Genomic DNA, 15,099 nt, shown 5'->3' with positions numbered 1-15,099 from the left:
GCCTAAATTCTGGAACTGGCCATTCATTTGGGCTTCACAGTAAATCCTGCAAAATCTCAGCTGGCCCCTTCTCAAGACATTGAATTTATTGGAGCTCGTGTCAACATTGTTTCTTGTATAGCATCACTTCCACTGCACAGATTACAGAAAATGCAGTCGCAGGTACTCCCTCTTCTTCACTCAGACAAAATTCCTGCTTACCTAATTCTGCAGGCATTGGGTTCCATGGCAGCAATGATCACACTGGTTCCATTGGCAAGATTTCATACAAGACTTCTCCAAAGGTTACTTGAGAATCAGTGGACTATTCTAACCCACTCCATGAACCATTTAATTTTCATATCCATTTGATGCAAGAATGACCTATCCTGTTGGATGCATGCAGAGGCAATTCTTGTAGGCCATCCCTTTGTTCTCCCTCAGTCCAAGGCCATAGTGACCATGGATGCTTCCCAGATGGGGTGAGGGGAGCATTATCTCGGGGAGACAGTCCAAGGAGTAGTGTTTCTGGCATTGCAGCTGTTTCACTCTGCATTACCTCAAGGTAGGTTGGTTGGTAGCCTGGTACATAAACAGGAGGGAACCAAGTCTTATCCATTGCGTTCAGAAGTCCTTTGAGTGTGGCAATGGGTTATGACTTCCAACTGCTTTCTGATAGCAGCGCATATTCCAGGGAGTTCAAAAGTGATTGCGGACAAGTTAAGCAGATGCATCCTCATGCCTCAAGAGTGATCTCTGAATTCCAGAGTAGCGAAGGAGATCTTTCTTCAGTGGGGCCAGCCTTGCTGTGACCTGTTTGTCTCATCACTGAACAACAAGTGCAGAAGCTACTTTGCCACGATTCCCCCTCAGGGAGAGTCCCCCAGGGACAGACTTCTCCCTGATTGGCTTCCAGGTTTCTTTTATGCCTTTCCCCACTTCCCTCTGATCCCTCTTTTTCTCATGAACGCAGCTTGGTTGAGAAGCAAAGTGATCCTCATTGCTCCTTACTGGCCTCGACAGATATGGTTTCCCTTTCTCTGGCTTCATCTACTACACTGCCTGTGGACTCTGAACCCATTTCCAGATCTCTTGTCCCACCCCCGTGCTAGTTCACCCCAGTCATCAGACTCTCAAGCTAACTGCTTGGTTTCTCCAATTCCAGTAGTTGCTAGGTAGAATGGTATTCCTTCCCTTGTATGACACATTTTGTTGGCTTCCCATAAACCATCCACCAGGAGTCTCTACCTTAGTAAATGGAAGAGATTTTCTATTTGGGCCTTTGACAATGGTCTGGATCCCTTTCAAGTGCTAGTAGAGAAAATTCTAGAATTTCTAGCTGCCCTCTTGTAAGGGGGCTTCTGCTTCTACTGTCAAGATTACTTTAGCAGCAATTTCAAATTTCCATAACGGTATCGGGAATGCCTCTCAACCTCTTAGAGTAAGAAATCTGGACAAAGCCTTAAATAAAAGTTGTACAAAGGTCCAAAAATAGGGACATTTTTTAAATACTGCTCTTACAAACTTAGAAAGTTGACAGAATAACAGGTTTTGCATTAGCTTGAATTTTCTGAAGGGTATTAAGTCTGAAACTCAAATGTCTGTCATTATTTTCTAACTTCAACCTTTAATGATTTGCCACTAATTTGCCAGAAAACGACAGTTTTATGAAAAACTGATCAAAAATATGAGGCAAAAATCCATACAGTTGAGCGATATGGTATCTGGTTTCTCACAGACTTTGTAAGGTTTTTCTTAAGGGCACAATCTGTTTGAAGCCCCCCCTTCAAAGACCCTCTTCTGCTGCGGGACCTGACTCTTACATTGCAGTTACTTACTTCACCTCTCTTTAAACCTGCAGTGACTTGTGATTTAAAATTATTTTCTTGGAAGACATTATTTCTTGTAGCTGTCACTTCAGCAAAGCGAGTGTCCAAATTACAGGCTTTAAATTCTAAAGTTCATTATTTAGTTTTCCATAAGGGCAGAGTGTCAATCAGGATGAACCTTACTTTCCTTCCTAAAGTGATAGCAGAGACCAATATTAACCAGTCCATAGACTTGACTGTATTCTTTCCAAATGTTTCAAATAAAGGCAAGTGTGGTGGTGGTGCTGCGGTAGCGTTGTCGCCTCACAGACGTTGCCCGTTCGATTCTCAGTTAGAGCATCTTCTGTGTAGCGTCATGTGTGAATGGGCGTTCCTTCGTTGAAGGTTGTGCGTTAGGCCTGGCAAGCCAGTACATAAAAATCTACTGCCAATCATTAGCGGACCGGAGTTCCGCTGTGGCAACCTCTAACCGGGAAAAGCCGAAAGACACAAACAAACTGCCTGCACCTCCTGGATGTACACAGGCAATTGTGTTTCTATCTTGATAGAACAAAGCAATTTAGACAGTCAGACCAATTATTTATATCTTTTGCTAGTGCAACTTTGGACAAACCAGTATCCAAGGTGACTCTGCCTAAATGGTTAAGCAATTGCATCTCTTTCATTTACACAAAACTTAAGATGAAGCTCACTATGCCGATCAAGGCACATTGTACCAGATCTATGGTGTCATTGGCTGTTTTTCATTCCAAAGCTTCCATGTCAGAACTTTGCGCACCTACAACATAGGCTAATCCACATACCTTTATTACAAATTGGGTATGATCTCCAGGGGGGGAGCCTCCTTTGGTTCTATGATTCTCAGGAATATTCTTCCATAGGGCCACCCAGGATCTAAGGTAGCTGGAGAGACTGTACCACAAGTCAGGAATAGATGAAGACTTGACAACATCAGATAAAGAAGTTATGTCTTACCATTATGTTCCACCTTTGTTGTCGATCTTATCTGTTCTTGCGTCCTTTTCGCCTATCCCCTCCTTTATACTTCTGGTGAAGTGACTTCCTGTCCTGGGTTCTTCTTGTTAGGGATACTTTGGACAAGGGCAAAGTCTTATAGAGTCCTTTTTTCTGCATGATAGCAAACTCTATCTGAGGTAATGTGGAGAGGGGCGTTGTGGATAGACCAGCAACTCCAGAGATTTTTGGCTGAAGTGAGCTATACAATGGCCAGATCGGTTCCGAGGATTGGAACTGTGACCCACAAGTCAAGAATAAATGAAAATTAACAACACAGATGGAACGTTATTGTAAGACACAGCTTCTTTTTTTGTCTCCCACATCCCCTGCTAATTATTTATACCAGCTCTAAGATCACACTACAGTGGGGAAAACAGTAAATTCCCCAATCCTTAATGTACTGTAATCTCAGTCAGAATGGTTTGAAGAACCAAATTGTTGGCCATATTGTCTTGACCATATGGGTTTCGGCAAATTGATATAGGCCCATTAGAAAGCATTTTGAAAGGGTTGTAGAGACGTGGAATAAATTGTCTTAATATATGCAGTATTTAAAAGGCTTTGGAATACCTGGAGGGAAAGGAGGAGAGAAAAGGGAACAAGGAACTGCCCTACAACTACTTTCAGCACACAGGCAGATCAGATTTGTCTCCTTTTGGCATGTAATGTTGATAAGTAGGCCAGAATACTTCCTAAGTTTTACTGATTTCCTTTTTTTTTTTAACTTAAAACATTGACTACTGTGTGAATACCATATTTTCATGTTATTTTACAGAATAAATTCACTCTCTCTGCAGGTTTTACATCCAAGTCTACAATGCCATGCTTTAGAATCTGAAAATGCTGACCTCAAGCGACAGATTACCCACTTGACCAGACTTTCCTCTCTTCAGGAGCGAGACCAGGATCAAACTGAGAAGTACTATTTTATTTTGGCATGTACATTTGAAAGTGCTGATAAATAACTTGAGGTATCGGTGCTAAAAGTTTGTCAAATATAGAGTTATGTTAAGTTATACTGTTGCTTTCATACTGTGCTCTTGTGCTGCAACTCTGACGGTTTTAACATTGATACCCAGGCTGGGTCACCCCTTTCCTTAAGTCAGAATTTAAATTTTTTTTTTTTTACTTCCCACTTAATTGTGAAAGTATGCCTGTGGCAATACACCTTGTGATGTAAGATGTCTAAATAAGCAAATTCATTCCCTCTGCCTAGCAAATCTTTACTGCCAATTGTATTATTTGAGTCTCAGTTCTTGCTGTCATCAGTAAAGTTATGTTTTAGCGTGACCCTTGTTTTTGGGAATTAAAACTCTTCATGTTTTTCTGGAAGGGGGATTTATCGTGAGATGGCACAAGTGGGCTACTTGTTATTACAAGGGTCCCTACCTTCACTTAGCAGGCTAGCTTTTGTCTTGGTACCTTTGAATTTGCTTAGTGTACCAGTTAACACCCTATACTGATGGAGGTAAGATTGTCTCTCTCTCTCTCTCTCTCTCTCTCTCTCTGTTTTTATGGCTTCCAGGACTATCCATGGGTAAAGATTGCCATCTTGAAGTGAAGACTCAGTCCTATCATGTTTACCTTTTTCACTGGAGGAGTGACAGGTGCATCCTGGCTAGGTGAGGGGAACATCCCATAGTGTTTGTATAACATGATCAGTCTAGCCCCAAGTCTTTTTTGGGGGCTGAGTACCAAGGAGTAACCCTGCAGTCGAGTCTGTCTTGTTACAGATTGATGTTGCTCAGGCTGAGATTCCATCTCCTTCTTCAGTCTAGCCCTAAATCCTTATGGGCTTATAAGAGTATGTGGCTGCCAAAACCATCTGGTCAGAGATTCAAGGTACTGAGGTATCTCTTAGGAGCTTCTACTTTAGTCCATCCAGAATTATCAGTCCTGAGTGATAGGGATCGCTGTACTTGCCTGCATAGCAGCAACTGGTGATTTAGGACACTTCTCCAGCTGATAATGAGTTCACTCATGGGGCCTCTGTAAGATGTCTGTGCCATGTTTTTTATAGATGTCTTCTTAGCTCACGCCACCACACAAGTTCTTATATGCATACTTTCTTACACTTGCAGATTATGCAGTCTTTCTCAGATTTAAACAAACTTCATTCTGATTTCACTGTTGGAGTAAGTGGGGGTGTAATGCTTCCCTTTTTACCCAATTCTATTTGAGTGCTGAAGGTAAACGTCTTTGTTTTGGATGTGTGTGAAGGTCCAGAGTTGTCTACTTCTATTGCTTTTCTACATTAAAGTTCTATATTTGCCCATGCTTGTTTCTTCCTCCATTAGATTATGGGTTAATCCAAATCTAGTCATTTCCGTCCATCTATTGTAGGATGTAACTAAGAAGGTCCAGGGTCACTATAACTTCTGTTGATCCCCCTTGGGTATTTGGTATGTTTTATCACCACCTGACAGATTGGAGCTGATTTTGGATGGCGGTGACATCCCTCTTCACACCTCAAGGTCTTCCTCCCACCCTTTTTCACTTTCTTAGATAGAGATCAAGATAACCAAGAAAAGAAATTGGGTAGGGGAAAAAAAGTTGCCTTGGCCACTTTTAGGTTATGGGCTTTCTATTAGGCTCTGCGTTGTCTAGGTTACAGAACTCCCTCCACTCCACTGAGATGGTGTTGAGAAGCTTTATACTCTTTGGTTGCATGATCTTGTAGAAGCTGTTTTGATTTTCAGGTTTTTGGAAGCAGTGGTAAGTCTGTGTTTGGAGTGTTATCTTTTGGGTACAGCAAATGTGCTGACTGATGTTGTATGGCACTATAGTATGCCAGCTTATTTGGATTTGAGGGCTTTTGTAGTAGATGCCCCTTTTTATAGCTTTGTACTCTCTTAGCAGGGATAGCAGATGTCCTTCCATATCACTATTGCAGTATTCTTTACGTAAGGGATCTTCTGCCAGAATAGCCTGTCTGGCCACTATACCAAAGCCTTTAGATTTAATAGGCTCTGTACATCACAAGTATGCTCCTTGTTTAAGACGCAGGGCATGAAAGTGACATACAGATGCAAACACCTAGAACTTCTTTGCTACTAGTCGGAATGTTATTGCCGAACGTTGGTCAGACCACCCTTCTGCTGTGCTTGTTGCCAAGCCATCTTCAGATAAAGTACCCTGTTGGGGTTTCTTACAATAGAGTACTTGCATCCATCTCATCCAAGAAGGAGAAATGTCAGGGTGGGAGTCCCCATGAAGACTGTGACAACCAGTGTCTTTTTTTTTGATTATGTGCTTTCCACGACCATAAGCAGTGCTCCATCTGACAAGCATTTGTCCCTAAGACCTTTCATAGTCATTTATCTTCCTTATCCGTATACCTCGGAGAACCAATGACTTAAGCTGTTGGTTAAGGGTGCTGGTTGCCAAGCCGTCTTCAGATAAGTACCCCATTGCGGTTTCTTCTCTACCTTATTTCATTAATATAGTGTACTTGTGTTCATGTCATCCTTATCCATATACCCTGAGAACCAATGACTTAAGCTGTTGGTTTAGGGTGCTATGGTGGTGTCCTCCCATCCCATGGGTCAGCCATATGCCAAGAAGGTCAAAAAGACTGGACCTGATCTAATTGCCTTCTAGCCTCCCCTGGATGTCTCTCTAGAAGCTTGTGAAAGCCCTGAAGACTGTCTGGTGCTTGCCTTGGATTCCTCTGCCACGACCCCCTAGGAGGCTGGCATGGATCCCAATTCTCACACATCCTCTGAAGCTTTTCCATTGTCTGTGCCAGACTTTGAGGGAGAACTTCTACTGATCATTTCCGAGAGACCAAGGGGGGATTAGTCAGATTTTAGTGAGGGAAGAGATTCATACTACATTTATTGAAACTCGCCAAGGGTCTGAACCACTGAGAGCCCTTCAGGGGGATGTCTCGCACAAGAAAAAAGCAAAAAACTAAACACACCACCCTGTTTTTCGAGATCCCCAGCGTGAATGGCAGGATTTTACTCCATGCATGTTCAATGTTTTAATGGCCTCGAAGCCTCCTCAAGCGGTGCCAGTCTGCTCAGTCCTGGTCTTCCACTTCTGTTAAGAGGCCTAGAGAACTGGATTCCTCAGATGACGACCTGGACTGTGGGAAGGAATCCTTAGCTTACTTCTCTGATATTCCTTCCCCTCTTGACTGTAGTTCTGAGGAAGAGGATTCTTTGAGCTCAAACTCCCCTTTGGAAAACTTATCCTTTTTGCTAAGCTTCTTCCTTCAGATAAGGGCATCTATCTATGGAAAGGTTGGGTAAAAACATATTTACTGCTGCCACCTTTTCTTTTAGGGCTATTAATTATCAAAACCACATGACCAGGTATGTTCTTGTCTTTCTTTCTCAGGTAACATTGGTGGTCTCTGACCATTCTGATTCTGATGGGAAGGCTCCAGCTTGGATCCACTTCCCAGGTTGCCCGTCACACTGTAAAATGCAGCTGTGATGCAGCTGATGCCTCTTCCAGGGCTGCTGTTTTTGGTTCTGTGATGAGTCATTCTTATGTCTGCAGGCTTTACCTGATTATATTAAAGCCAAGCTTTTGGATGCCCCTCTGGATAATAAAACTCTTTTTGGAACAGCTCCTACTAACCTGTTTACGTCCCTCTAGGATAAGGATGTGGTCTTGCAGTCACTCAAGCATATTTTTGTCTTCCCTGTCCCTGAATTCCAGTTGAATTACCCTTCTAAGCCTGCCTTTGTAGGCAAACTCGCCCACGTCCCAAGGGTAAGAAGGTGTCTAGGCATATTTCCCCTTGCTTTATCTACTTGGATTCCTTCATCTCAGAAGCCTTCTTTTCAGGACAAGGCCGTCTCCATTTGACATTTGGCCTCCTCTTCCCCTTGGCCAGGTTCCCCTGTCTCTCCTTTCTCTGTCTCTTCCAAATTGATATCGGATCACCTCGGACTTCTGGGTGTGCTGTCTATTTGTCAGGAGTATTTCATGGTTTCGAAACCACTCCCTCCCCCCCTTCCAAGCATTCCACAACCTCCTGTAGAATAACTTCCTCATTTCACAGGAGTTTTGCAGTCCCTTTGGATGAGAGGACATCATTCAGCCTGTTCCACCCTCCCAAGTGGAAAATCCCAAGTGGAAAAGGATTTTACTCCAGAATTTTTGGTTCCTCGAAAGGAAGGTACCCTAGAGACCCACTATGGATCTTTCTCTGGTCAACACCTTTCTCAAGGTCCCTTCATTTTGAACGCTGTCTCTTCAGACCTTGTTTCCTCCTTTTCTTCCCCAGGCCTTTTGGGTTTCCCTGGACTTCAAAGATGCCTACCTCCACATCCCCATTCACCTCTGTTCAGGAAATGTTTGTTTCTCTGTTTCGTATTCTCATTTTCAGTTCTTTGCTTTGCTCTTTGGCCTTTCTACTGCCCCAAGGGTATTCACCAAATGCCTTGCTCCCTGTCTTTGCCTTTTGCAGACTTTAAGGGATATAGATTTCCCCCATCTCAACAATCTACTCATTCAGGCTTCTTCTCCCAGCAATCTGTTGTGGGATCTCCACTTTACCACTTGTCTTTTACAAAGTCTGGGGTTCACATAAACCATCAGAAATCTGTTTTGATGAGCTCCCATGATCATACTTTCCTAGGGTAACAGCTTCAGACTCTTCCCATGTTGGCTTCTATTCCTACTCCAAAGGTTTTGTTTTTGACAGCCTTTTTCCCTTCTCTCCTTCTATCTTCTGTCCTCTCTTATAGCCAGGGACTTTTTCTTCAGGTTTTGGGGTTTATGGCATCCATTATTTTCATGCGTCCTCTCTCCAGGCTGCATATGAGGAGGCTACAGTGCTACCTCAAATCAGTGTGACTTCAACATTGCCACCTTCTGAAGTCCCCTGCTTTTTGCCTCCCTTGTCTCAAACTTGAGTTAAAGTGGTGGACTCAACTCTCTTCTCGAGCCAGGGCTTCCCTTCCATACTCCAATTCAGTTTTAAGGGCTGTACATGGATGCCTCAAACCTGGGGTGGAGGACCTCTTTTGGCCCTCTAAAGGTCCAGGGTTTCTGAGGTCAAATCTTATCAACATAAAAGAGATCAGAGCTCTGTTTCTGGCTCTGCAAGTTTTCATCACCTTTTCCACCCCAGCCCCCCTCAAAATCTTCATGGACAATACCACTGTGATGTGGGACATCAACAAGCAGGGGACAGAAGGTCCTATCTTCTATGCAGATTAGCTCTTCCGGCATGGGATCTAGCTATCCAGTGTCAAGTGACTCTTCAGCTGGTTTACATTCTTTCAGAGCACAATCTAGTGGTAGACTCACTGAGCAGTTCCAGCACACAGGCTCATGAATGGATGCATCTGATGTCATTTTCATTCATTCCTCAACATATGGGTTCGGTTCCGACCCTTGGATCTGACTTGGCTGCTTTTTCCAGCTCGTGAAACACTGAAACCTCTTGAGCTCCTCCCTTACCCACAATGCAGTAGTCCCCTATCATACCTCAGATCTCGTTTGCCGCCTTCTTGTATGGACATGTTCACTGTTAGCTCTTTAGTAGTAGTGTCTTTGAATAAAAGTAGATTTTAGAAAAATCTTTCTACATATCTTCCCTTATTTGTCTACAATTTTTAGTGCAATTCTACATTACCATAGTTGGTATTTTCTTTTTCCCCTTTGTGCCTTTTAGGTTTATCCTTGTATTATCGTTATTGGTAGTACTTTCCCTTAGTTTTTTCCTATCCATATCCCGCCCCCCAAAAAATAAATAATTTTCTTCCTTCTTGTAGTTAAAATATGGATGAAAAATCCTTCAGTTTTAAAAAATGTATGTCCTGTGGCCATAAAATTCCTATCTCCAATGCACACGCTATGTGTGTGTATTGTTTAGGCCTGACACACTTAGATTCTGCCTTCATGTGCAAGGCTTTCAACCCTGGGGCTCTAATTGATAGAATAAATAAGTTCATTTTGAGAGGGTTACTGTCATCAAAATCTTCTGATCTATCTGGGGGTCAAACCTCTAGAAAAGATGACAAAAAAGAGGCTAAGAAGTATTTTCCAGATCCTTCAAGTTTCTCAACTCCGGGTTTGGAACCACCTCCTAAAATTGCAAAACCTTCAGATTCTACCTGTTCAGATCCAAATATAAAATCTTTTGGTCTTATTCCTTTGGATCCAGAGACAAAAACTTTGGATTCAACTCCCTCAGATCCGAAGCACTCTGATAGGTCACCACGGATCAGATCTCCTTTACACTTGAATCCGGTGTCCTCTTTTCTCTCATCTCCCTTTCTTGAAAGGTCTCCCAAGCGTCATAATTCCAGGGCTTCTTCAGTAGCATCTTATCGATCCTTTAGAAGTCTGACTGAAGCAGATGTGGACAGGATGATGAGGAAATTCCTCTCTATGCAAATTCAAGTAAGGGTTCTCCCAGTTCCAACCTCATCAGGTCCAGAGACCCTTGTGAGTACTACCTCCACCTGTACTGTCCCCTTCTCTGATCCAACCTTTGGTTTTGGAACAGTTGGATCTGAAGATACTGGATCCGAAGATTATTGCATCTTCTACTCTGGTACCATCTCTGAGTGGTGGACTGTATCTGTGCACATCTAAGCTGGATGACTGTCAGAGTCTTAGCATTGGCATTGGATCTGGGGTGTTGGAATCAGCTCAGTGGTTGTCGGAGCCATCTTTGCCCCTCAGAGCCTTGGCGCTGGACAGCTCTTCTCTAACGCCTACCTCGGGTGGTTTACCTTCAGGTCAGAGGGAGCTGTTGGTCTGGAAACCTATCTTCTCAGAACTCAGTCTCTGTTCATGGCATTATGCTTTTTAGGTAGTGAAGAGATTTTTCTGTGCTCCAAGGAAAAGGACATATCTGCCCTCCTCTGCTCCGACTTCCCACTTCAGTCACCGAATTATTTGGCACACTTCACTAGACTCCAGAGGGATTTGGTTAAAGAACTTGGCAAATCCCTCCCTGGCACCATTTCATCTGAGGCAGAGAGCTCTATTGCCTCACAGCTGACTACCCTACAGTCTATTTCAGACTTGTCCACAAGGCTCATCTACAGTGCAGCTGAGGGTATCTCAAGGGCGGCGGGTTCAGGCAGTTCCATTAGGAGGCATACCTAGATGCGCCTGTGTGATTTCACGGAGCCCTTCAAGTCTTCCTTCATCAGTGCTCCCTTTGACGAAAGTTCTTTAATTGGCCCCAAGGTTTAAGACATGCTACTAGGTGAGAACAGGAAGGTAAAAGCCTGTCTGCTGTGGGCATATGTTTTTTGACTCCATAAAGGACCTTTTCAGGAATGAATGAACTGGTCATAAAATATGGTTCAGAAAGTCCCAGGGTCCCTTCCAAGATCTGTGTGGAGATAGTTGCCCCAAAATCTTTTGAGAGTGTGGCAATGTTCGATCTCATTCAATCGAATTCTGATAGCAATGCACATTCCTGGGAAATCCAGAGTGATAGACTATTAAGGTCCATTCTAAAGCCTAATGAGTGGTCAGTCAACATGAAAGTAGGGGGAAGATATCCCATTGATTGGGGCCAACCTTGTTGCGACCTCTTTTCATCTCCCTACAACAACAAGTGCAGCAAGTCCTTTGCCCTCATCCCCCCATCAGAAGGATCAACAAGAGACGCTGTTCTGCACAATTGGCCCCCCAGTCTCCTCTGTGCATTTCCCCCAGTACCTCTGATCCCCAAATTCCTTCAGAAAATATCTCAGTTGGAGAGCACAGTCATCATCATTGCTCTTTATTGGCCTCGTCAGATTTGGTTCCCCTTTCTTTGACCTCATCTGCTTTGCCTGCATGGATTCTGGATTCAGTTCCAGACATTCTGTCTCATCCAACAGATATGGTACACCTGGACATTTTAGACCTAAAGTTGACTGCATGGTTTTTCCACTTCGGTTGATTGGTAGGCAGCCCAGGCTCTCTTTCCCCTGTCTATCACATTCTTTTATGCTTTCTCAAAGCTTCCACTAGAAACTTTTAAAGTAATTGGAAAAGATTTGTTTTTTTGGGCACAGCAAAATGACATTGATCCCTTTTCAGTGCCAGTAGCTAAGGTTCTTGAGTTTTTAACTACAATTTTTTAATGAAGGTGCTAGTTCTTCAGCTATTAAAGTGCAACTATCTGCCATTTCTAATTTTCACATTGGAGTAAATAATTTGTCTTGAGCTCCTTCCTAACTTTGTAAGGCCGTTATAAGGAGAACCTTTCTTCTTAGACCCCCTTTTATAGATCCCACTCCTCCATGGGACTTGAATTTGGTTTTACAACCCTTTACCCAATCTTTCTTTGAACCGTCAGCCAAGTGTGAACTAAAATTTTTAACATGGAAGACTGTATTTTTAGTAGCCATTACCTCTGGTAGAAGAGTTTCAGAACTTCAAGCCCCATCTTCTAAGCCCCTTATTTGATTTTTCATAAAGATAGGGTATCCTTACAAACTAACCCATCCTTCCTTCCTAATGAAGTGTCAGCATCTATTATCAATCAAGCTATCAACCTTCCAGTTTTCCTTTCTAAATTTTTCAAACAAAGGAGAGTATTTGTTGCACCTGTTGGGTGTTCATAGGCAGTTATGTTTTTATCTACATAGGACAAAAAGTTTCAGGAAATCGGATCAATTATTTGTCTACTTTTCAAACTCAGAATTGGGTAAACCAGTTACTAAAGTGACCTTAGCCAAATGGTTAACTGATTATATTTCCTTTGTTTACAAAAATTGGGTTTGTCTTTGCCAAAACCTCTAAAAGCTCATTCTACCAGGTGTTTGGCAACTTAAGTGTTTTTATCCAGATCTTCCTTGGATATCTGTGCAGCTGCAACTTGGCCTAATCCTCATACTTTTATTGCTCATTACAAATTAGATCTGGTCTGTAGGAAAAGAACAGCCTTCAGCTCAGCAGTGCTCAGGAATATCCTTCCTTAGAGTCCTCCTGGGATTTAGACAGCTGGGGATTCTGTCCTATTTGTTGAGGGATGAATGAAAATAACATCAGATAAAGTTATGTACTCACCATAATGTTCCAGCTGTGTTGTCCATTTTCATTCTTCCTCAACTCCTCTCCCTCCAACCCCCCCCCCACCAATTTCCTTTTCGTAAGGATTAGAAGATGCTAAAGGAACCAGTGTTCCTTTATATGAGATCCAGATACTATTATCACATCTCTCTCTATTCGTTAAGTATTATATAGGCTTAAAGGTCAGCAAACAAGATCTGAGGTATAGTAGGGGACTGGTGCATTATGGGTAAGGAAGGAGCTTGAGAGTTTGTATTCCATGAGCTGGAAAAAGCGTCCGAGTCGGATCCGAACCCATTTGTTGAGAAAGAATGAAAATGGACAACACAGATGGAATGGTTGAATGCATAACTTTTTTTTCACAAGGATGTTTTTCTTGACGTAATCCATCGGTGGGGTATTCTACAGATGGATCTTTTTGCCTCCCCTCTGAACAGGCAACTTCCTTTTTTCTGTATGCCCACCCCCCTGTTGCTTTGAGTTCCACACAAAAGCAGGCAGGACTCTTCCAAAATCTTGCTTGTAAATCCCTTTTGGCCCAGACAGCACTGGTTCCACTTTCTTTATCACTTGACCAGGGGTGATCACCACAAGTTACCTCACTGGCTGGATCTTCTCGCACAAAACAAGGGATCTCTTATCCATTTTCACCTGTCAGTTCTTCAAGTGACACTGTGGGTGATAAAGTTTTGATTCCTTTTAGGCACATCTTATCTAAGGGTATGCTCTGGGTTCTGCAGGAGGCCAGGAAACCCGCTACTGGAAAATCATACATGTCCAAGTGGAAGAGATTTTCTGTCTGGTGATTGTTGCTATCAAGATCCCCTTTTGGTGGGGGTTCTTCTGGTTCTCTTAGTTGTGTCCTCTGCTCCATGCTGGGTTTGCACATTCTTCAGTTAATCTCACCTGTCAGCATTTTCTGTGTTTCTGCTCTTAACTCCTCATTTGGCCTCTCAGTTTGATGTCAAGCAATTTCTTAAAGGTATCCTTCATATCAGACCTCCCAGAAAGCCTATCCCAGTTTCTTGGAACCTCAGTTTTATACTTGAAAAATTGACTCGGGCTCCTTTTTAAATCTGCTAGTTCAACTTCCTTGCAACATTGTAGTTGGAATTCTGTTCTTCTGTTAGCTCTCACTTCAGCAAGAGATTGTCTGAATGTCTGGCTATCATGGTCCTTCCTCCTTTTTTGGTTTTTCGCAGTGACAGGGTGTCTGTCTGGACTAATCCTTCTTTTATGCCTGAGGTGGTTAATGAATTAGGCGATTCCCCTTCCTTTTTTTTTCCTTCTCCACAATTTGCCAGTGAGAAGAATCTTCACACCTTGGATCTACTTATACAGCTTTAGGTATTATTTGGATAAAATGAGGGCAATTCATAGTTCTGAGCAGCTTTTTGTTCTTTTCATCCCTGGACTTTTGGTTTGGCTGCTTCCAAGCAAACTGTCTCATCTTTGATTTCTAATGGAGTTTCATTTTGTTATTCCTTTCATGGCAAGTCTATTTCTTCATTTGTAAAGGCATTTTCTAACATAGCGGTTGCCTCCTCTGATGCCTCTTTCAAGGATTTGGATACCAGTTCCATCCTTGGAGCTGCCAGTTGGCCTTTCTTCATACTTTCACTAAACATTATAAATTTTATGTTGTTTCCAGAGCCAGGGTTGGTTTTGCCAGGGCTATTTTGCCTATTTTGCTTGGGTTTTTTGAGGGATTATAACTGTGATATGAGAAGACAGTACAGTTATGTAGAATCTTTCCATAACCGTAGATGTCATTCTCTTCACTGTTGCAGTATTTGCTCCCTCCCTCCACTTTTTTCCTGGCTCTTGTCCCTTTGCTTTTGTTGCCCTCCTGGTCGAGGGGTCCTATCCTCCTCTTTCTTACTGAATGTACATGTTCACCTTTGTCCCTGAGGGTATTTTATTTCCTCCTGGGGCAATTCAGTTCTGATTGTTTGCATCCGTAACTCACCTTTATTTATTACATCTTGCATGTGGAGCATACATGTGACGTATAGCTCCTATAAAATCTAAAGGCTTTGGTATACTGGCTGGACATTGGGCTGTCCTTGACAGGACATTTATTATGTAAAGAATACTGTAACAGTGAAAAGAGGGACATCTGTTGTTACTGTAAGATTTTACACAACTGTACTGTCTTGTGGGATGCTATGAAATGGTCCTGTTCAGCAGTGGAGATCCCTTCCCCCAAACCACCTTTTATATTGCTGCACAAGATGGAGGCAAGTTTCCGTACATTTCCTGCATAAATTTAGCTGCTGATGTCCTC

At 42.7% G+C, this 15,099-nt stretch overlaps 1 protein-coding gene across 1 annotated transcript in view; it reads left to right on the top strand.

The window, feature by feature from the left end:
- Positions 1 to 15,099, top strand: part of LOC122811485 (kinesin-like protein KIF18A) — a gene marked incomplete in the record, with an annotated part of 1,576,798 nt that overhangs the window by 1,121,488 nt on the left and 440,211 nt on the right. Inside the window, 1 exon segment of the mRNA XM_044083351.1 lies at positions 3,623 to 3,744. Coding sequence (XP_043939286.1) covers positions 3,623 to 3,744 — 122 coding nt within the window.

This window comes from Protopterus annectens, chromosome 9.part0, assembly GCF_019279795.1.
Source record: "Protopterus annectens isolate FY-2018-M chromosome 9.part0, PAN1.0, whole genome shotgun sequence".
Taxonomy (NCBI): Eukaryota; Metazoa; Chordata; order Ceratodontiformes; family Protopteridae; genus Protopterus; species Protopterus annectens.
The sequence above is the reverse complement of the archived record's forward strand: the minus strand, read 5'-3'. Positions and strand labels throughout refer to the sequence as shown.